This window comes from Grampus griseus (genome assembly GCF_964374135.1).
Source record: "Grampus griseus genome assembly, chromosome: 4".
NCBI lineage: Eukaryota > Metazoa > Chordata > Mammalia > Artiodactyla > Delphinidae > Grampus > Grampus griseus.
In genome coordinates this window covers 44,086,368-44,107,346 of record NC_138997.1, presented here as the reverse complement: position 1 = coordinate 44,107,346, position 20,979 = coordinate 44,086,368, and the positions used below count along the sequence as shown (strand labels likewise).

General features: G+C 41.4%; 1 protein-coding gene across 1 annotated transcript in view; it reads left to right on the top strand.

The window, feature by feature from the left end:
* Positions 1 to 20,979, top strand: part of FRAS1 (Fraser extracellular matrix complex subunit 1) — a 459,773-nt gene that overhangs the window by 275,361 nt on the left and 163,433 nt on the right. Inside the window, exons 21-22 of the mRNA XM_082652906.1 lie at positions 15,345 to 15,497; positions 15,748 to 15,894. Of these exons, the coding sequence (XP_082509032.1) occupies positions 15,345 to 15,497; positions 15,748 to 15,894 (300 nt within the window). The remainder of the gene's footprint in view (positions 1 to 15,344; positions 15,498 to 15,747; positions 15,895 to 20,979) is intronic.

The following is a 20,979-nucleotide window of genomic DNA, read 5'->3' as shown; positions in this document are numbered from 1 at the left end:
GGGTTTTTTCCCTTCAAGTCTATCAAAGCAAATATACAGTTTGTGAGAATAGGCCAGAGGTGAAGGCTTTCAGCAAAGATGAATGAACTGGGGTGAAAAACACCAGGTTTTGTCTTCATAGATTTTTGTTCTTTATATTTTGCCTGCATCTCAACAAAGTTTTCCCCAAATTTCAAAGCCTGGGGTGTTCCCTCCGTTTGTCTTTCTCAGCTAAAACCTTTCTCCTGTTCATCGAAGAGGGCGAGAATTAAAAAGAAAACATGAAGGAGAAATATCCAAATGAAGATGCATTAAAAAAATGCCTCGGGCTTTCTGGAATGTCTAATGGGAAGGTTGTACTTTTTAATTCTTACGTAGAAAAGGAGATAATACTTAGAGTAATATTGTAGAGGGGAAGACTGCAAAATTTTATATATATATTTTACTTTTAATTGAAGTATAGTTGATTTACAATATTGTGTTAGTTTCAGGTATACAGCAAAGCGATTCAGCTGAACATACATATATGTATATATCTATATTTTTTTATTCTTTTCCATTATAGTTTATTACAAGATATTGAATATAGTTCCCTGTGCTATACAGTAAATCCTTGTTGTTTATCCATTTTGTACATGGTGGTGTGCATCTTTTAATCCCATACTCCCAGTTTATCCCACCTAGCCTTCCCCTTTGGTAACCGTAGGTTTGTTTTCTATGAAGACTGCAAAATTTTAAATAGCTGATTTGTTAGGATGGTAGAATTCTAGGGGATTAAACATTTTTTTATGCACTACTGTTTTAAATGCTGGTTTGTTTTCTTCATAAATCTGTGCCAGAATGTAAGCAAAAGAAGACAAGTGACAGTAAAGAAATATTGCTCTGAGAATTTTCATATTGTATTCCATGGTAGTTGAGCTCTAAGCAATGGTTAATAGGTGTTACATGCAAAAATGTCTCATGGCTGAATAAATTTAGGAAACTCTCAGTTAAATAAAGTTAAGCAGCTTTATTTCAGAATTTCTCAAAACCTTAAATAAGCAGATGTGCATTGTGAATCTCTGAGATGAAGGAGGCTGCCCATCATTTGCCAGCCATTTCACTGCAGACCCCTTCCTTCGATTTATTATAGACTCTCACAGGGCTAACCAGTGCTTTGCAAAACAATCTTTGAGAAGGCCTGCACTAGCTGATGTTAATATGTTGGACAATTTGTTGGCACTCCCTAAAGGTGAAATGAAATACTCAACCTATACTCAGATTGTGGACTTCCTTCCTTCCATCCCTCAGTGCGTCCCTCCCTCGCGTCCTTTCTTCCTCCCTTCTCTTCTCTGTGGGCAAGCAGAGGGGACCCCAAGAATTCTCAGGGTTGCCATTCTCTTGACTGCTGAGAGCATCAAAGAGCAATCCGTAATTATCCTCTAGCATTGGGTCTGAGAAGTGTTTGCTCTCCGAACCTGAGCTGACTGATTAGAAAACCTGTTAACATTTTTCTTCCAAATCATTAAAAAGAAAACAAAACTTTTTGAGTCCCTTCTACAGTTTTCCCCATTCATTGTCACTCATTTCTGAAAGAGGAGCCTGAAAAACATGGTGAAAAAGTTGAAATGCACAGATTAAAAGAGCAACAAATCCTTGTTTTGGAATAAGGTGATAGAACTGCAACACTGAGTAATGAAAAAAACAAAACAAAACAGTTCAAATTGAACATCATTAAGGACTGGGAAAGAGCCCTGCATGAACCAGTGCACAGCTCTCTGCCTCCAGATACTCTGACTTGAAGCCAGAGAGGTGGGAGCCAGTTCTGTTTTATAGCAGTTTCTGCATGTGGGGAAAGTGGGTTGGCACTGCTCTACATCTTGCTGTAGCTGCTCCTGGGGCTGTAAGCTGAAAGAAGGAAAGAGGCACACACTAAAACGTGTAGCAGTTACTACCTTATTTTCATCATCAAAATCCTACCCATCCGTCCCTCGTGGCCTCGCTCAGATTCCGTCCCTTCTAGGACCAGCTTCCTTTTGGCATCTCCCACGTTGTAATTCCTAGGTACGCTGACTGTTTCTACCAATTACCTAGCACTTGGCATTGACTAGCTCATGTTCTCTGTGAGTTTCTAATAATAGGTGACAGTTCTGAGGGCTTATGATGTGACAAGCACTGCGCTAGTTGCTTTGAATGCATTTTGCCATTTAATACTACCAATGATCCTCCGAGGTAGGTACTAATGTTATCTCCATTTTACATATGAAGGAACTGAACCTAAGTAAGGTTTAAGTCATTTACTCAAAATGAGAAAAGTTGGATGATAGAGCCAAGATTTGAAACTAGGAACCTAGGATGAGGACAAACACAGTTGGTTACAACAATAGGGATTCAAGAAGAGTTTTCTGATTGTAGATTAAAAGGTAGATCATCGGGGACTGGTATGACAAGATGGTTTGGAGAGGCGCTACTGGGGAAAGTTGCAAGAACTTGCCGGTCTGTTTTAAGTGCTGGAAGCTGTTTTAGATTGCCATGTATTTTTATTTTATATACCCTTAGTAAATAAATAAATAAACTTTAAATGAAGACATTAATGCATACTAAATTTTAATAATTTATATCACTCCACATGTACTTTAATCTTTTTCAGTGGTTACATACATGCATTTTTTAAAATAATATTTAAACTTTTTATTTTATATTGGAGTATAGCCAATTAACAATGTTGTGGTAGTTTCAGGTGCACAGCAAAGCAACTCAGCCCTACACGTACATGTATCCATTCTCTCCGAGACTCCCCTCCCATCCAGGCTGCCATGTAACATTGATCAGAGTTCCCTGTGCTATACAGTAGGTCCTTGTTGTTTATCTGTTTTAATATACATGCATTTTTCACAGTTGTAATCAGCAGCTATGTACAGGCATATCTCGGAAATGTTGTGGGTTCGGTTTCAGACCACTGCAATAAAGTGACTATTGCAATAAAGCAAGTCATGAGGTTTTTGGTTTCTCAGTGCACATAAAAATTGTTTGCACTATATTGTAGTCTGTTAAGTGTGCAATAGCTTTATGTCTTAAAAAAACAACGTACGTGGGCTTCCCTGGTGGCGCAGTGGTTGGGAGTCCGCCTGCCGATGCAGGGGACATGGGTTCGTGCCCCGGTCCAGGAGGATCCCACATGCCGCGGAGCGGCTGGGCCCGTGAGCCATGGCCGCTGAGCCTGCGCGTCCAGAGCCTGTGCTCTGCAACGGGAGGGACCACAACAGTGAGAGGCCCACATACCGCAAAAAAAAAAAAAAAAAAAAAAAAAAACAAATAAAACAAACGTACGTACCTTAGTTAAAAATACTTTATTGGGACTTCCCTGGCGGTCCAGTGGTTAGGGCTTCGCGCTGTCACTGCCAAGGGCCTGAGTTTGATCCCTGGTCGGGGAACTAAGATCCCACAAGCTGTGAGGTGTGGCCAAAAAAAAAAAAGAAACTTTATTGCTAAAAAATGCCAACCATCATTTGACAGCGTAGGGTTGCCGCAAACCTTCAGTTTGTTTTTAAAAAAAAAAAAAAGAAAAGAAAAAGCAATCATCTGCAAAGCACAGTTAAGCAAAGTGCAATGAAATGAGTTATGCCTGTATTTCTTTGTTGTTTCTCATATCACTTTGTGTATTTCCATGTGTTGGCAAATAATTGGAAGAATCCACATAATTGTCATTTTTAATGGCTAAATAGCATTCCATTATGTTTGTGTAACTTAATTTTTATTGGAGTATAGTTGCTTTACAATGCTGTGTTGGTTTCTGCTGTACAGCAAAATGAATCAGTTATATATATGCATATATCCCCCTTTTTTTTGGATTTCCTTCCCATTTAGGTCACCACAGAGCACTGAGTAGAGTTCCCTGTGCTATACAGTAGGTTCTCATTAGTTATCTATTTTTATACATAGCATATATGTCAATTCCAGTCTCCCAGTTCATCCCCCACCCTTCTCTGACTCCCCACCCCATATCCATATGTCCGTTGTGTAACCTAATTTGATTGGCTGTTTTCCTGTTGTGGATATGGGCAATAACCAGCAGGAGGTAGAGTTACTGCTTGGTAAACTAAGTATGACTTCCAAGGCTTTGGCTGGGACGAGGTCTGTTTTTCATGTTATTGTTAATAACAATAATGTTGTGCTCTTGACATTTTATAATTTTTAAAGCATTTTCTCACTTATTTTTTCATTTGATCATCCCAAGAAACCTTCCTGTGGAAGTGGGATTAAGAGCTCAGTGCAGTGCCTCACCAGTACATAGATGGTGATCAGGAAATGTCGGGCAAAGGAATGACTTGATTCCGGTGTCCTAAGGTCTACTTTAATCCCCTTCCAGTGCATCCTATGCTAATTACATCAAGGATCTTCTTAGTGTGACTCATTTTTTTTGCTTCTTATCTCTTCTTTTTCACCTTCTATTTCATTCCATCTGGCCCTATTCTTCTATCTCTATATTTTTTCAATTTTCTTGTGTCTTCTCTTTTTTTTTTTTTAATACCTCCTCCTTTATTTTCCTTATCTTCTTTTTCGGCAATACACATTCTTTTCTCATTTCTCATCTGTCACCCTATCTCCTATTGCTTGAACTATGAGTTGCATATCCAGTCTCTCTCTGGAACTTTCAGTGATTGTCTCTCCCTTGTTCTCTGAATTTGTGTTTTATTTAAGGGACCACGATGTCCGCTGAATGGTGATTGAATATTTCTTTTCTTTGAACTTTTACTTTCAGAAAAAAAAAAGAACACGACCTATTTTTAAATTGAGACTTTCCTAAATTAAAAAAACGAACTTGTATTTTCTCCTTCATGTGACTTTTCCTAAACAATATCTTATATAGCTTTAGAAATGACCTTACTTACAAGTTTTCAACTTGGCAGGGCTCCCAATGAAGTTACAATTGCTGTTGTCTTCATAAGAACTACAGGCCAGGAGCTGAATTGCAGAGAAGACTTTGAGTGTTCATGCTGAAAGAACACAACTGAATTTAGGCTCATAGGCTATCCTCTTAAGTACTAGAGACAGCAAAATTGCTATGGCTACACTTATCTACTTTTCTTACACACATGTAAATCTCTGTGTTTATATGTAATGGGGCAAAAATAGTGACTTAGATGTAAGTATAACCATCAGTATCAATGTCAATCCTGATTGGGCCTGCCACAGATAAAGAATAATCACTAATGTTTATTGAGCACTTCCTATGTACCAGCTCCTCACATACATTATTTCATTTAATCCTGACTGCAACCCTGGGAGGTCAGTCCTATGATTAGTAGCATTTCCATTTTACAACCCAAGAGACTGGATGAGAGACATTAACCAAGTTACTCAGTGTTTCACAGCTAAAACGCAGTAGACCTGGGCTTTGAAGCAGTGCCACTTCAGAGGGCACGCGTGTGAACACCGTCATCAGACTTCATCATCCGATCTAGTTCCAATAGGACCTTCTCTGCTTCTCAGCAATTGTATTACTTACAGCTCTTTTTGATGCATTGTCACCTCGCTCACCATGACCTTTCCATGTGTACTCACTATACTTTCCCTCAACTCAACTCTCACTCCGATCAGTTGACATCTTTGCTTTCTTTTGTGTTTAGAAGGTTAACATAATCTCCTAAAAACAACAACAGCAAAAAAACTCCCTCACTTTTTCTCCACAGATGTCTCTGTATCTTCTTCTAAATACCGTTTTCCTCATCGCTTCCTTTGAGAAAGGATCTCCCTCACCCTGGCCCGGGGGAACTCCTCCATCTGTGATCCAGAGCTGCTTTGTCCCATCACCCTCAAGAGGTGGTCTAGCCCAATAGTTATTTCCTCTTTTGGTTACTCATTTCACCTCCTTCCTTCCCTCTTTATCTTTCCTTCTCTTCTTCCTCCCTGACCCCCTTTCCTTTAGGACCTTAGTGTCTTGATCCAATGCTCCTTTCTGTTTTCTCCTTAGAGTCTATCTCAAGTCCACACATGGTCATCATCTCCAGACTCTCATTTCTATCTGTCTACCTTCTGGACATTTGATCCACAGGAACAACATACTCAGAAACCTCCAAAGAAACCTCCCCCACCAGGTCCTTCCTTCCTTCTCCTGACTCTCTTGTCCATCCACTACTGATTTTTTCAATCAGCGTAATTCAGAACTGAGTACAGTTGACCCTTGAACAATGTGCATATGAACTACACAGGTCCACTTATATGCAGATATTTTCCACTAGTATATATTACAGTACTACATGGTCCATGGTTGGTTGAATCCAAGGATGCAGAGGATGGGGGTGGGGATACAGAGGGCCGACTATAAGTTATACTCAGATTAGCCCCTGCATTGTTCAAGGATCAACTGTAATTCAAAATTGAGTTACACCTGCTTCCTTCCCACCCCTATTCCATATTTTAATCATTGCCACATCTTGCAAAGTTAAAGTCCCTCTTATTCTCTTTGGATAAAATATTCTCTGGTCCTCCTTAGACATTAATTGCATTTTAAGTGTGCCTTTCCTCTGACATTGGACCTTGTCATGAGCATCTTGAGGGAAGGGTCTGACTCTGACTCAGTGCTCTATCTCCTGCAGCAACTTCCATAGTGCCTCACACCCAACTCACATGCCATAAATGTTGATCGAAGTGAACTTTTTTCTATTTTGGAGGTAAGGCAAGAGTAAAACATAAACTGATGGGAGGTCAGGTACAAGGCAGGAGTGGTGCTCATGTTTCCTTGTTGGCAGCAAGAACTGGCACTAGAACTGAGGAGAGAGCCTTGCTCTTACATCTGACACTGCCTCTCACCCACTCCTTCTTCCAGCTGTCTGTCTCCGTGGGTCCTACTGCAGCCTTCTCACCACATTTGTAAGTTTGTCAACACTGGGTGGAAATCACTGTCCTATAACGCTAAGGCCAATCTGTTGTAGTAGGTTTTGTTGTTGTTGATGATTGGTTTTTTCAGGATAAAACAATAGCCACAGACACTGAAAAAATGGGAAGTTTTGTTTGTCTGTTTTGTTTTGTTTTTGTACTAACTGAGAGCTAACCCTAAACCCTAACCCTAAAAAGAACACGTGATTTCTAAAGACCTCATGGGTGGGCTAGGACCAAAGTGATGATCAAAAGGGGAAGAGAGGAGACTTCTTTTTCTTCTGCCATTCATAAACATATGACATGACAACATTTTCTGGATTCCTGCTGCACTTGTCTCACAAGTAGAACCCTGTCAATTTTAAAAGTGGCATCAGAATTCAGTCTATACACACTTTAAGGACCCAGAGCTTCAGCACGGAATCATTCCCTTTTCACCTGATGAGGAACAGTTACAAGTGCTGATTATTTTAACAGCTTCCAAACACATGTAATGTGGTTTCATTAAGAACCTAATCGACTGATAGGACATTATTAAAAATCTCACTATGTGTCTAAAATTGTCTTTATAGGTCCATTATTTATCAGCTAAGGAGTCACTGCCCCATAAAACCAACATCCAAAGCCACTGCTTCAACAGTACACATTTACTTTAATATCTTCAAGCTTTTTCTCACTTTGCTCCAGAGATGTGAAATAAGTCACTTCACTGCCGTGTGCTTCCATCCATCGCGATTGTGCGTAATCCTCACTGATCCTTGAAGCAGAGCCTTTGTGATGTGGACATAACATCACATGGTGATGACCACATATAATTTCCTCCCAGCTGCAGAGTGACATATTAGAGGATATTGCCGCTGCTGAGTCAAAATATTAATTCTTTATGTATTTACATTTTTAGTATGTAGGCATGCTGTGCATATTTAGAAAACAAATGGAATCTTCTGCTTGCTTAAAAACAAGAAGTGCATTCATTTCAGCTCGAGTCGATACTCCATTTCCAGGCTCCCTTATAGTGTGTTCATTACTTTGTTTAAAGTACTGATTCACCAGGTTTGTTAGCAAGCAGGCACACACACAAACAACTGCAAGTCCATCTGCCCTTCCCCCTCCACATGTTTATTATATACCAGTCATCTGAAACGGACTACACCTAAATGTATCCTGGGTCCCTCTCCTCTCCTTGTCATCCTTAATAAGTCTTTTATTTAAAGACTCTTTACTATAATTGAAATAGTGACAAATAAGGATTTACTTACTGAGAAGCTATGGGAGGACTCTGAGAGACGGGCTTCAGAATAGGCTCTGTTTTTAAGCAATTAATGGATGCATGCTCACCATTTAGACATATTTGAGGTTAGCCTCCTTTTTTGATTACAGACAGGAAGGTCAGATGCAAATGCCTTCCTGCACAGATGGGGCTTTTATGATGGGCCGTTAATCCTTGCAGAGGCTGCTAGATTGGTGGGTTGGAAACTCAATTCCCCTATTTTAGTAACTGCGGTCCTGGTACAAATTAAGCAGTGACAGTATAAACTTCCTGTAGTGGATCCTGTGAACTCGTTCCAGACATCCATCACCTGTGGGGAGGAATGGGAGTGGAAGGTGGGGTGAGGACGATTACAGAAGAATTCACTCTGCGGTTTCTGAGAACCTTTCTGAGAGGCCTTTCTGAGAACACTGGCATTTTAAGGACACCGTTTCTGACAGTTGTGCTCCTACCAGTGCGGGTCCAACAAGGATCTGAATCAGGATTTGTCAGATGACACCACCTACCAAGAGGAGTTCAAGACTTGCTTCCCAATCAGCTTAATTCTTCGAAAATATGCCCCTAGATTTTACTGTGCGTCAAGTGACTGGTGTCGTAGCAGTTCCCTGGGACACATAGTCAGTCACCTCCTGCAGCGCCTGGAGATGGGCTCCTAACACCTCTTAACTATGTTTAGATTGTATAATTAATACATCTGGCTGGCCATGGGTAGATTTCTCTCTTCATTCTCTCAAACTGTACTGACAAGGCCGTTGTAAATTGCCACGCACGCAGCCAAGTAGTGCCCTGTTCCTCTTGGCCTGGAGTGGATTTTGAGAACCAAGTGGTGCGGTCCAGGTGAAGCTTCTCATGGGCCTCCAAATTCCCCACAATTTCCTAGTATTTTGACTCCAATATTTTTTTTTTCTTTCATTTAGCAAATTGATAAGGGCTCCCTGCTAGGTACTACTGATTTTGCCAAATTCTACTTTGGTTTGAATCTTAAAGGCATTTTAGAAGCTGACAGTTTGTGGAAAGGTCTTCCCTGGTCGTGCCTGGAAGACAAACCACTGGTGTGTTGGTTTTCTTTCTCAGGGGACACCTGAGATCTCCGTCCCTGGTCACAGAAGCCTTCATATACTTACACTGTAGTATTCTTAGTTTTCCTAATATGCCTACTCTAGCATAATAAGCCTAAGGGGGAGGGGGACAGAAACATAGGGACCCCTCTCCTCGCCCCAGAAAAGTTCACATTGAAAGCTGCTGTGTGTCAGAGTTTTCTTGGATTGTTGGTTCTTTGCTGTGGTTTTAATGTCTTCTGCCATCACTAGTTACCTTTCATACAACAATTTCTCATTTAAACCGGTAGTAATAACACAGAGACTTCAGTAGATAGACTGGTATACACATAGAGAAACCCATTTCCAGTCGCCACGTGGATAAATCCGTACACTTTTTCATGACTTACAAGGTATTTCAAAATTAGCACAGCCAGGTCCTGAGTGGCTCTTCCGAATGTTCTTCAAGATGCAGCCATACTGGACTTTTTTCAGTTCCTTGAAGGCATCCCGTTCTGTTGCGCTTCTGGGTTTTTGCATGTTTTTCCTCTTCTTGGGACCTCTTCCAAGCTCTCTCACCCTGCCCATCTCCTCCAGCAGCTGACTCCCACTCAGTGTCTCTGTCTCAGCTTCCTCCAGGCAGCTTTACCTGCTTCCTGGACCGAGTTGGTACCCCGTCAGAGACTTCCATGGTCCCTGGGCTTACCTGGTTTGCATTTTACAAAAGTTTGCAATAGTCTCAAGGCAGTCCCGTGTCTAAGCGTCTGCCTTACACTCTCTTCTTGCTCATCCCACTGTGCCACCGTCTCTATTGCCTCATGACAAAGGACTCAGTTTGGAGACGACTTTCTTTAAGTCAAGAAGCCCAGCCCAAGTCCGCTTCACTGTTGGATTCTTGAATATTCCACTCAGCTACCTCCAACCTGTCCCACAGGAGGGGAGGGAAGAGGCAAATTGAATGGTCTCTCTGCTCCTTCTTCCTCTCCAGCTCGAAGGGTTTTTCTAGGCTGGGGTACAGAGGTGGAGAGTGTAGTGGTAGTATTGGTGGGGGAGGGCCTGGGTCTCCTAGCTCCAATTTCCACATTCAAGTTTGTTTTCTCTTCTATCTTTCACCTGTGCCCTGGGCTCTGTGAATTTGGTATCTGTGCTGGTCTGATTCTGCTAACTTTCTCTGGGAGCACACGGTGGCCTACACTCCCTGGTCTAATGCGGGATGGTTGCAGTGGATGAGGAAAGAACTCACGGGCGGATATCTCAAATTGTTATGAGATTACACAGATTTCATACTTAAGTGTAATTATGTATCCAGGGTCCTTATCCCCACCATACTGAAAGCTCTGTGAGTACAGTAGACATTTGAACAGTTTTGTTGTTTGAAAGAAAGAGTTTTTAAATGCTCAGCCTCACTTACAGTAAAAGAAATCCAAACCAAAGCAACTATGTAACACCAATCTTCACCAACCAAATTAGCCAAGATCATTTTATTATTTTAAAATTTCCTTAAACAACAAGGTCTTACTGTATAGCACAGGGAACTATATTCATTATCCTGTGATAAATCACAGTGGAATAGAATATGAAAAAGAATGCATATATATGTATAACTGAGTCATTTGCTCTGCAACAGTAATTAACACAACACTGTAATTCAACTATACCTCAATAAAAAATAAATTAAAAAAAATTTCCTAGTGCAGGCAAAGTTACAATGAAACAGTCTCAAGAATGTATCTTGGATGTAACTTTTTTTAAAGTAAATTTATTTATTTATTTATTTATGTTTGGCTGTGTTGGGTCTTCGTTGCTGCGCGCGGGCTTTCTCTAGTTGCTGCAAGCGGTGGCTACTCTTCATTGTGGTGTGTGGGCTTCTTAAGGCGGTGGCTTCTCTTGTTGCGGAGCATGGGCTCTAGGTGCACAGGCTTCAGTAGTTGTGGCTTGCGGGCTCTAGAGTGCAAGCTCAGTAGTTGTGGTGCATGGGCTTAGTTGCTTCGCAGCATGTGGGATCTTCCCGGACCAGGGCTCGAACCTATGTGTCCCCTGCATTGGCAGGCAGATTGTTAACCACTGCACCACCAGGGAAGCCTGACTTTGTCTTTTAGCAAATAATCTAAAATGCACAAGGGTCTTATCATGGCCTTCATTATAAAAGTGTGCAAATTGGAAGTAAATGATCAAGTATAAGAAAAATGGTAAATTTTTATTTGTTTATTCAATGCTGGAATATTATACAACCCTTAAAAATGATGTTTACGAAGAGTCCCTAATGACACGTGGAAATGCTGATGGTACTGAGTGAAAAAAAAGTTATTATATGACAATATTTAATAAAATCTCATCTGTGTAAAAATCTACATATGGAAAGTTGTATAGAAAAAGAACTAAGAGAAAAATATCTGTTAATAGTTATTTATTCTAAAAGGCCCACATGGGGGGATTTTTATGTTCATTTATACTATGTAAAATTGTTTTTCATATTTTCTTCCATGGCTGACTTTGTAGTCAGAAAAATAAAACCGTAAGGTCCCTGTTTTGAGCCCCCTCTCTGCATAGAAGATCACAGTGGCCTCTGGGGCTGGAGCCTGAAGCTTGCCTACAGTTGGTGCCCAGGGGGACTGGCCACTTGTAGCCTGTCACAACTGAGCAGCCTGCCCTCGGGAACAATGCTTTTCTGATTGTATATCAGAACACTGGGATTAATCCTCAAGCCCCATTGCTCTGATTTCTGGCTTCTTTCCCTGTACATCATAACTCATTTTGAGCTCTCCCAAGGAATTCTCTCCTGCAAAGAGATTTTGACTTCAAGCCTCTTAAGACAAAGGTGTTTCCTAGGTTTTAGGAATTTATTTTTCTTTTCTGGTTGGTTTAATAAAAATCAGTCAACCTTCAGATAGACTCCAGAGCAAGGTTTGAGAGCATATTGGTTTTGTGTGGTGTTCTGTTGGGGGCTTGTATAAGACAGAGTTGGGAAGAGAGGTTTGCAGGAATGTATTAACACAGGACCCACTCAGACTGTTGTTTCGGGGTCTATTCACAGGATTGGGTGTTCAGTATGAGTTTCTAAGCCATGGATAAATGAATAAGGAAGAAATACAGGTAGCGAACAAAAAGAGTTGAACTTTGCAGACTCAAGTAGTTACAGTCTCACGTGTAATGTGAAACTGTAAACTAACTCGGATTAATGTGATGCTTTGGGCAACCTGCGGTTGACTGTTTTCTATTTTCAGGTGTCATCTATTGATTTCTCCTTGCCTCTGGGTACTCGCTCCATCGTGCCGTGTGGTACGTCTGGTGATTGATCTGATGCCTCTTTTAAGGCTTAATATGGAGCCATGGAGAGAGGCAGAGGCCTTGAGTGATCATGGAGCCTCTACAACTCCCTCTTTTGTTTTTTTATTGAAGTATAGTTGACCTACAACACTATGGTAGTTTCTGGTACACAACATGGTGATTTGATATTTCTATACATTACAAAATGATCACCATGATAAGTCTAGTTACCATCTGTCACCATACAAAGTTGTTATACTATTATTGTCTGTATACCCATGCTGTAGGTTTCATCCCCATGACTTATTTATTTATTTGTTTATTCATTTATTTATTTTTAACGTACCAGGATAAAGCATGCTAAGAGGGGAAAGAAGGTCAAAGAAGGGGGTGATCCGAAGTGTCATGTGTTGCACACCTTTCAGATGGGTTAGGAATTAGAGGAGGCCATTACGTTTGGTCATTAGAAGGTGGTCAGAGACCTCTTCAAGAGCAATACAACAGTTGAATTGTGGAGGTTGAAGGCAGATTACAGTGAAGTGAGAAGTTAGGGAGGCAAGGAAGTTGGGTGGTGAAGGAAAGAAAAGAGATGGGGAGGTTGTTGAGAAAAACTTTGCGGGGAGTAGGTAATGCGGAGCATGTTTGGAGGTTGAGGTCGAGGAGAATGAAGAGAGATGGGGGCAAAAGATGCACTAATGTTGCCATAATGTTCAAATAATGTTGAAAATCGGATTAAAAAATGGGGGTGGAGGAATTAGCCATTTCATCCTGTGAGGGGAGATGAAATGAAATAAAGGGTTTGGCAGGAAAGAATCAAAGGTGTTCATGCTTGATGGGCTGAGTCAAGTAGAAGGTGAAATAACCGGGTAGGATGTGGAAGGGTGGGCAGCGTGGGCTGGTGACCAGGGAAGAGGAGCAAGGGCTTCAAAGCTGCTGCCATGAGAGCGGGAAGGAACATCCATAAACCAGCTCTAGGTGCCTTCAGAAGTAATTAATATACATCACACGCTTCATTTAAACAGCTCCTAGAGATCCCCATGATCGGACAAATCCATGAATATTTATTTATTGTACCCACACAATATTCCAGAGATCTGCTTACTTTCTCTTCAAACCATCCCCTTGGTGATTATTCTTTTTCATTCCTCTAATTGTACACTAGAGAAAGCCTCAGTTAGCTGCAACCAGTTTTTAGACCCCTGCACACCTGCGGATCTTGTTGACGCATGCCGGAGCCCCACACTCTCTGTAAGCAGTGGCTTTAAAGAGGAAGAGGCCAAGACTTTTCAAATAATGGAGACTTGCATCAGTCATGTTTCCTGGGTTTTCAGTTCTAACCTGTACCCACTCATTAAGGTAATCGTAAAACGGAGTTACCTCCACCTGCCCCAGGAACTTTCAAAGTGCTCCTGGCACTGTGAGGAAAGCACAGGAAAAGGAAAACAAAAAGGTTGGCATTGTGTGGAAACCGTACACTAAGTCAGGGGGAAATAGCCTCCTTATCAGATTTCTCTCAATACAGCCATCATTTCCTTTATAATTTACTGAAGGGCTATAATGGGGATTAATTTGCCTCTTCGGATATCAAGAACTGTTTCTAATATTGGCAAAAGGCGGCCTGTAATTTGAAACTCCTGAAGTTCAGGGAAAGATCGGGGCCTGTTCACTTGTGTGCTGCTAAAAGAGGATTTTTGCGGAGGACACTCTGGGTTCAACTTCTGGAATGGCTAGAGGTCTCAAAGGCTTCTCATGCGGACGAGTGGGCGCTGGGTATGGGACTGAGATCTCTTCTTTGGCAAAGAACACGTCTCAGGTGATCAGCAATTAAGAAAGTGTATCACTGAGGGTATGGAGAGAAAGACCTGTTTTAACAGATTTCAAGGACAGGTAATCTGTTTTATTGACAAGGATTTTTTTAGTCTAAATATTGCTAGAAATCACTATCTACAAGACTGGGATGAAACAAGACCTATGTGGCCGCTGAATGGTGTTTTAGCAAGTGCGAACAGTGCTTTGAATCCTACAGGGGAAGATGGACAGGACCTATAACCAGAAGTCTCTTCTCTTTTCCTAGGTCTTTACTCCTTTTTCATTTTGGGGGGTAATTCAGGATTTGTGGCTTTTCTTCCACCTTTGGGATGGAGGATGGTAAATGGGATTTGAAGCATTATTACCACTTAAGGTAGGACAGAGGGCTTTTCACCTATATGGGGAGCTGAACACAACCAAGTTCTTTAATTAAAGGATGACTCTTACACGGGTGAGAACAAGAGACAGTGCTGGCCATCCCAGATAATTTGCCCTATAGATTTAATCACAACTGATACAACAGCTTCTGTGAACTGTGTATCAGGTCATGAAAATGACTTTCCAACTCAGCTCTTTGTAACTTTACCTCTAGTTAAAGACTAAACTTTCCCCCCAATTCTATTATCAACCAACCTTAATTCCCCCCTCTACCAATGCCTGAGGCTGGTTTGCTGACTCTGGAAGGCCACACTGGGGAGATGAGGTTCGTGGGGCCTCTGAGCACAGCTTAGGAGCTCTGTGAACGACGGGCACACGGTACCCGAGTTCTGGGAGCTCTCGGGGGATATGCTGATATGATGAACTGTTTCTGTTATCTGATAGTTCTTTCTATACCCCCTGGCAAGTATCTATCACATGCTGCCCTAGGACCTGAAGGTTGTTCAGTCGGAAAGGGATGAAAACTCAGTTGCTGTGCTGGGCCTGGCCATTTGCTAAAAACCTCAAACACGCAGTCTGTACAGGTCCCAAGCTTCTGCTTTACTGATGTATACTGCCTTTGCGCTACTCTCCAGCCATCTGTGCTGCAACAGTGGTCATTGCAGTCCCTTTTACCCTTTGGTGTAGAAATGAGACGCTGTGTTCATAGCATCCGTGCCTTCTCTGTGCTCCCGTGTGCTCTCCAGACTGCCATCCTCTGTGCCAGCACTGCGCAGCTGCCCTCTACAACACCGGGAGCGTCTGCCTGAGGTGTCAGAATGCCCGGTACCTGCTGCTAGAAGATCGCTGTGTTCCCGATTGCCCTTCTGGATACTTCGCAGAGAGAGGAGCTTGTAAAAGTGAGTAAGTGCTGGACACAGGAGCTGCCGTGCCCCATGAGCTTCTCTTGGGCAATAGCTGAGAAGGCTGGAACTTCCCGAGAGAGAGAGAGAGAGAGAGAGAGAGAGAGAGGCAGGAAGCACACTGTAGGGCAATAAACCAGACCAGCTAATGCTCTCTGGGCTGGGGCTTTTATTAACGGCTCTTGGGATGCTGCTTTGGAGGGGAATTTGGCTTCATAGGTTCTCTTTATGTCTCTTCCGTCTGCAGAATGTCACTACTCCTGCAGAACCTGCCGGGGCAGAGGACCCTTCTCCTGCTCCTCATGTGACACCGACCTCGTTCTGTCCCATCTTGGCACCTGCAGCACTGCCTGCTTCCCAGGGCACTATCTCGATGACAACCACACTTGTCAGCGTAAGTTTTTTTTTTTTTTTTTTTTTTGCTCTGCTGGGGCCTCTCCCGTTGCGGAGCACAGGCTCTGGACGCGCAGGCTCAGGGGCCATGGCTCACGGGCCCAGCCGCTCCGCGGCATGTGGGATCTTCCCGGACCGGGGCACGAACCCGTGTCCCCCGCATCGGCAGGCGGACTCTCAACCACTGCACCACTAGGGAAGCCCATTGTCAGCGTAAGTTTTAAAAAATGAACTTTCTCTCCTTTCCTGCTCTTCTGGAGTCATTGAAGGAAACAGGGATTTTTTGCTTCCATATTTTCACCCGGTAGCCTTTATTTTTAGAAAAGAAAGAAAATGAATCTACAAAGCATATGGATGCCATTAGCAGATTATAACTCAGATATGGGCCTAATTGGAAGTGCTGGACTAGGGATCTCCTCTGCAAGAGAGGAGCTGTGTGTTCTTGGGTCAGTCATTTAACCTCTCTGTTCTCTAGTTATCTCATTAAAATCATAAAATTGTTAGTCTAGTTTACTCCTGTGGTTTCTCTCAGTGATCCAGTTCCAAGATCCTAAGCAGAGAGTGGAGCTCATTCTAGTATAAAGGCCTGAACCTCAGCACTTCTCTGGGTTTAATTTGTTTTTGACATGTAATTGTTAAATACTGACAGTATGCAAGGCTTGATATGCTACAAAGGATTCAGTTTCTGCCCGAACAGTAGTTTATTTTGTCTTGAATGAAAGTTACTTGTATAGATGTCTTAGTTCTCAAATAAGTTAAAATATGATTAATTACCTGAGTCATGCACAAACAGAGTTAGGATAAATTAGGGCAAGGGCAAATCTGGATGGAAAAAAAATTAGGAAGTGATTCACAGATGAAGGAACAGTTTTGAAATAGGCTGAGGCAGCTTACTTTATTTCAATCAGTAAAGTGTCAGTTGCCAAAAAACTGTGGTATACTTTTCTCATTTTGAAACTGACAGTTAACAAATACAGTACTGATATTTCAGTTTTCTGTCCTAGGAAGTACCATGTTGAAGGAATTATAGAGTAATGGTTAGGAGCGTGGGCTCTAGAATAAGGTAACTAAAGTTCAAATCCTAACTGCCACTTAACTAGCTTTGTGACCTTGAGCAGGTGAATTAACCACTAGGCCTCAGTTTCCTTTTTCTATAAAAGGGAGATTATAATAGTGCCTACCTCTAATGTTATTGCACTTAGCACAGACCCTAGCAGAGAATAAGCTCTCAGTATAGCTACTGGTGTTATCATCATCGTCATGTGAAATGAGAGGCAAATCGAGCAGTAAAAGATATTTATGTTTTATAGATACAAAGGTAGGTATTACTGTTAGTTGATGGAGATTCTTGCAAGGATTTGCATTTGAAATGAAGTTATATGGAACCCACCATTTTGCATCATCTGTTGAGATACCAGAGATAAAAATCCCTTTTGGATCCATGAAAAGAGTTTTTTGGTTTTTTTTTTTTTTTACTTTTGTAACAAAAACTTTGCTTGGTATATATCAACTGTCTGCCGGAATCTATAGATTCTGTAACACAAGAGACACGAATGAAACACTTGCATATTCTATTCAAGAGCAAAAGAGTGTTGGTGTAGAAGTAGTGACTTAGATATTTGAGGCTCTTCACTGCAGTGGAATCACAGAAATAAAAGTTCAAAAGAAGAAAACAGAATCCCTTATATGGCTTATAGGTGGCAAAAAATACGTTGCATTGAAGTATTTCTCTTCTGGGAAGCTTCTGCTCTGCACAAATGCATTTGCTATGCTACCATGTAAATAAGATTTTATAGACTATTTCAGTTAAATTAAGCATCTTCTAACTTTAGTCCTTTGCTAAAGCTTAGGTTTCCTTCATCCAAAGACTGAGTAAGATAAGGTATGCCCCTAAGTTGGGCTATTTGAGTTTCTAATACATTAAAAAAATTCACAATGTTCCTTTCTACTGCTCATCATTATAGACAATTATAGGCCTGACAATTTTAGGAATTGTGCAGTAAAGGGCTTTTAAGGAAATATAAGCAACATTAAGGGGAGGCATTAATAACCATATTATAGAAGAAAGTAAGAGCTTCAGAGCTGTCTAGATTCTGATTACAGGAACCTTTAGAAATTGCGTACTGAGCTCTAAAATTTCAGGATAACCAGTTGAGAAGAAACTTTCAAGAAGAGATGATAAATGAGGTTCTCAGTACTTGAAACCATAGTGCCCTAGAGTAGGAGGAAGACTCCAGCGCACCTGAGCCAACCTTGCACCCAGGGCAGAGATTCTCTCTCACCCCCTCACAGGCTGCTACAGATGAGGAAGGAAGCCAGGTGCATCGGTGGGGATGAGGGCTGTTTCTCATCAGCCCTAGAGCCTCCTTCTGGAGCAGTGTAGAATGGCTCCTCCCTCATTCACACGATTCCCTTCCGAAGTCTGACATTAGCTTGGACTTCTCTGTTCTGAGCAGGACTGGAGTCAGTGGAGTATTGAGCAGAAAGGGGGGACCGTCTCAGAGGTCAGGAGGGAGACGGGGCGTCATAGGCTGTGAGGTTCCCTCCTCCTCAATGAACGATATTTAAAGTATCAATACATCTCTGCTTCCCTCACTGCTTTCTGGTCCCCTCGGCCCCTTCTTCACTGTCCTCTTAGCTCTTTCCATGGGGTCACTGACCTCGGAGAGCTGCACCTGCTATTCCAGACGTTGTCACACCAACCTGACTGCAGTAAGACTAATACCCTCTGGTCTGAATATTGTAAGAGGGAGAAAAGGTTCCTCACCCACCCTCCTCTGAATGGGGAAGCTAGAACCCAAGGGGTTTGGTTATGTGCAGAACTACTTTGAGTGAGACAAGGTCACTTGGGGATTGCCTTGGAGACGGCTGAGGGGTTCGATTAAAGAGGAAGAAGCGTTCGAAGAGAAATGATGGAAGCCCCCTGCTTCTTAGTGTGACACCACTGCATCCCTCCAAATCCTCCATATAGTCTTTTAACATTTCCAAATGCTCGGCGGGACCCCATTTCTTTTGGGAGTCAGTGAAGGAGCTGAGTTATGCTTTGGGAATGAGACTTCATGGAAGGATTCAAGACCACGGAGGCAGACAGAAGCTTGAGGAAGTAAACTACAAGAAACTCTCAGCTGTCAGTACAGGGGCCTTGTTTTGCAGCTCCATGTCCAGCAGGGCGTCCAGCTGACATTGAGGTTACATGAAGGCTCTTCAGTTTAAGATTGTGTTAGTTTCTTTAGTAACCATGTCAACTTTTAGTAAGCTTTCAATCAATTAAGATTCTTAGATCATTTTTTATAATAATGCTTTCTAAACAGGCCTTCTGTCCCCTCTGTTTGTACAATTGGTTATAGAACATAAATGCAAGACTTTACTTACAGTTTAGCTTATTTCGTCTGATTAGTTTATTGATACAATGGGCCAAAATAAGTTTAAGTTTTTCTTTCAGCTGGTGAAACTTAACTCTGCGTGTATCCTATGTAAGTGTATGTGTCATATTTAAATATCATTAGCATAATTTCTTTGTTTTCATTAAAGTAATTAATAAAAATATTGGCCAACTAAGAAATTAAAACTTCATCATGATACTCTACTAAAGACATTCATTTCCAATTACAAAGATTTACTGACAACTTTCTGAGTATGTATTTCAACCATCTTCAAATCCACTTACAGCTGGTAGACCCCACTTCATTTTTGTACTCACAAGTTTATATTTAGGGTTTTTTCAAACCCTTTGGCAAAATTAAGATACAACATGTGTAGAAATCCTACCTCCCCAAAGGATAAAAGTTTAGTCTCATATAAGTTTCCAATAAAAATATTTTTTCTAATATTTTCAAACTGTTTGAAAATCCAGTCTAGAATTTTCCTAGGACCTTTAATTACAAGTCTACATATTCTAACAAATATTTTATACCAATGGCTTTTCTTGTAGGTGAAACAAAAGGAATTTCTTTTTATTTTAGAGGGAGGTCATTTTTCTGCACTGTGCCACACACTTTGATATCCTTTAGCACTAAAACTCACATGATCACTCTCTAGACTTTTCCTCTGACACATGCTGAGAGAAAATTTTAGAGGGAGGCAGAGATGCTAGTGCTTGAGTATATATAATTACAAAATCTGGCTTCTTTCACTTATGTTGCAAATATTTATTGAACACCAACAAAATTACAGATAACCAGCTAGGTGCTGGGGACTATTGCAAGGAACAACAGAAACCTCGTCTTCACTTTCATGAACCTTACGGCTGTAAAGGATACAGGTGGTAAATAATCGCTGAAATTGAACATTTTTATGTATGGCATGAATGAAAGGTATAAGAACAGTACCTGGGAGACCTGTTCTAGACTGGAGAGTCAGGGAAGTCCTTCTTGAAGAAGAGGCTGAAGAATGAATAAGAGTTAAAGACAAGAGACTTGGAGATTATATTGAGAGGATTCCAATATGTGTATTATGATTTCTAAGTAGAAAGAATGGAGGGAATGATGGAGAAGCAATATTTACAGAAATGATGGCTGGAATTTTTCCAGGCCTGAAGAAAGATATGAGCTCATAGATGAAAGGGTCCTCTGACACCTGAGAAGTATGAATTAAAAAATCACTCTTACAGATATATGGAAAATAGAATGCAAGGGACTCAAACCAATTAGGAGGCTATGATAGTGGTCTAGGAGGAGATGATGATGGCTTGGACATATTGGCATCTGTGGATATGGAGAAAAGCAAAAAGTTCTGAGAATTATATAGGAGAGTTCAAACAAATAAGATCCAGTAAGTCATTGAATTAGGAGTGAGAGAAAGGGAGGTGCCAGGAGAGACTCTAAGGTTTCTAGCATGAACAACTGAGTCAATGGAGAAATGCTAGCTGTTGAATTAGGCAGAAATGGAAGCATGACCGGATTTGGAGATCATCCCTGAATGCCTAAATTAAGTGACTGCTAAGAATTACAACTGAGTAAGTCAGTAAGCCAGGTCACCTTAAAGTCCTTCGTATCTTAAAATATGGGATTTCCTGAGCTCCAAAATAAGTTGCTGCCTAATTTTAATCTTGGTATCAGACAAAAATCTGAATCTACATCATAAACTG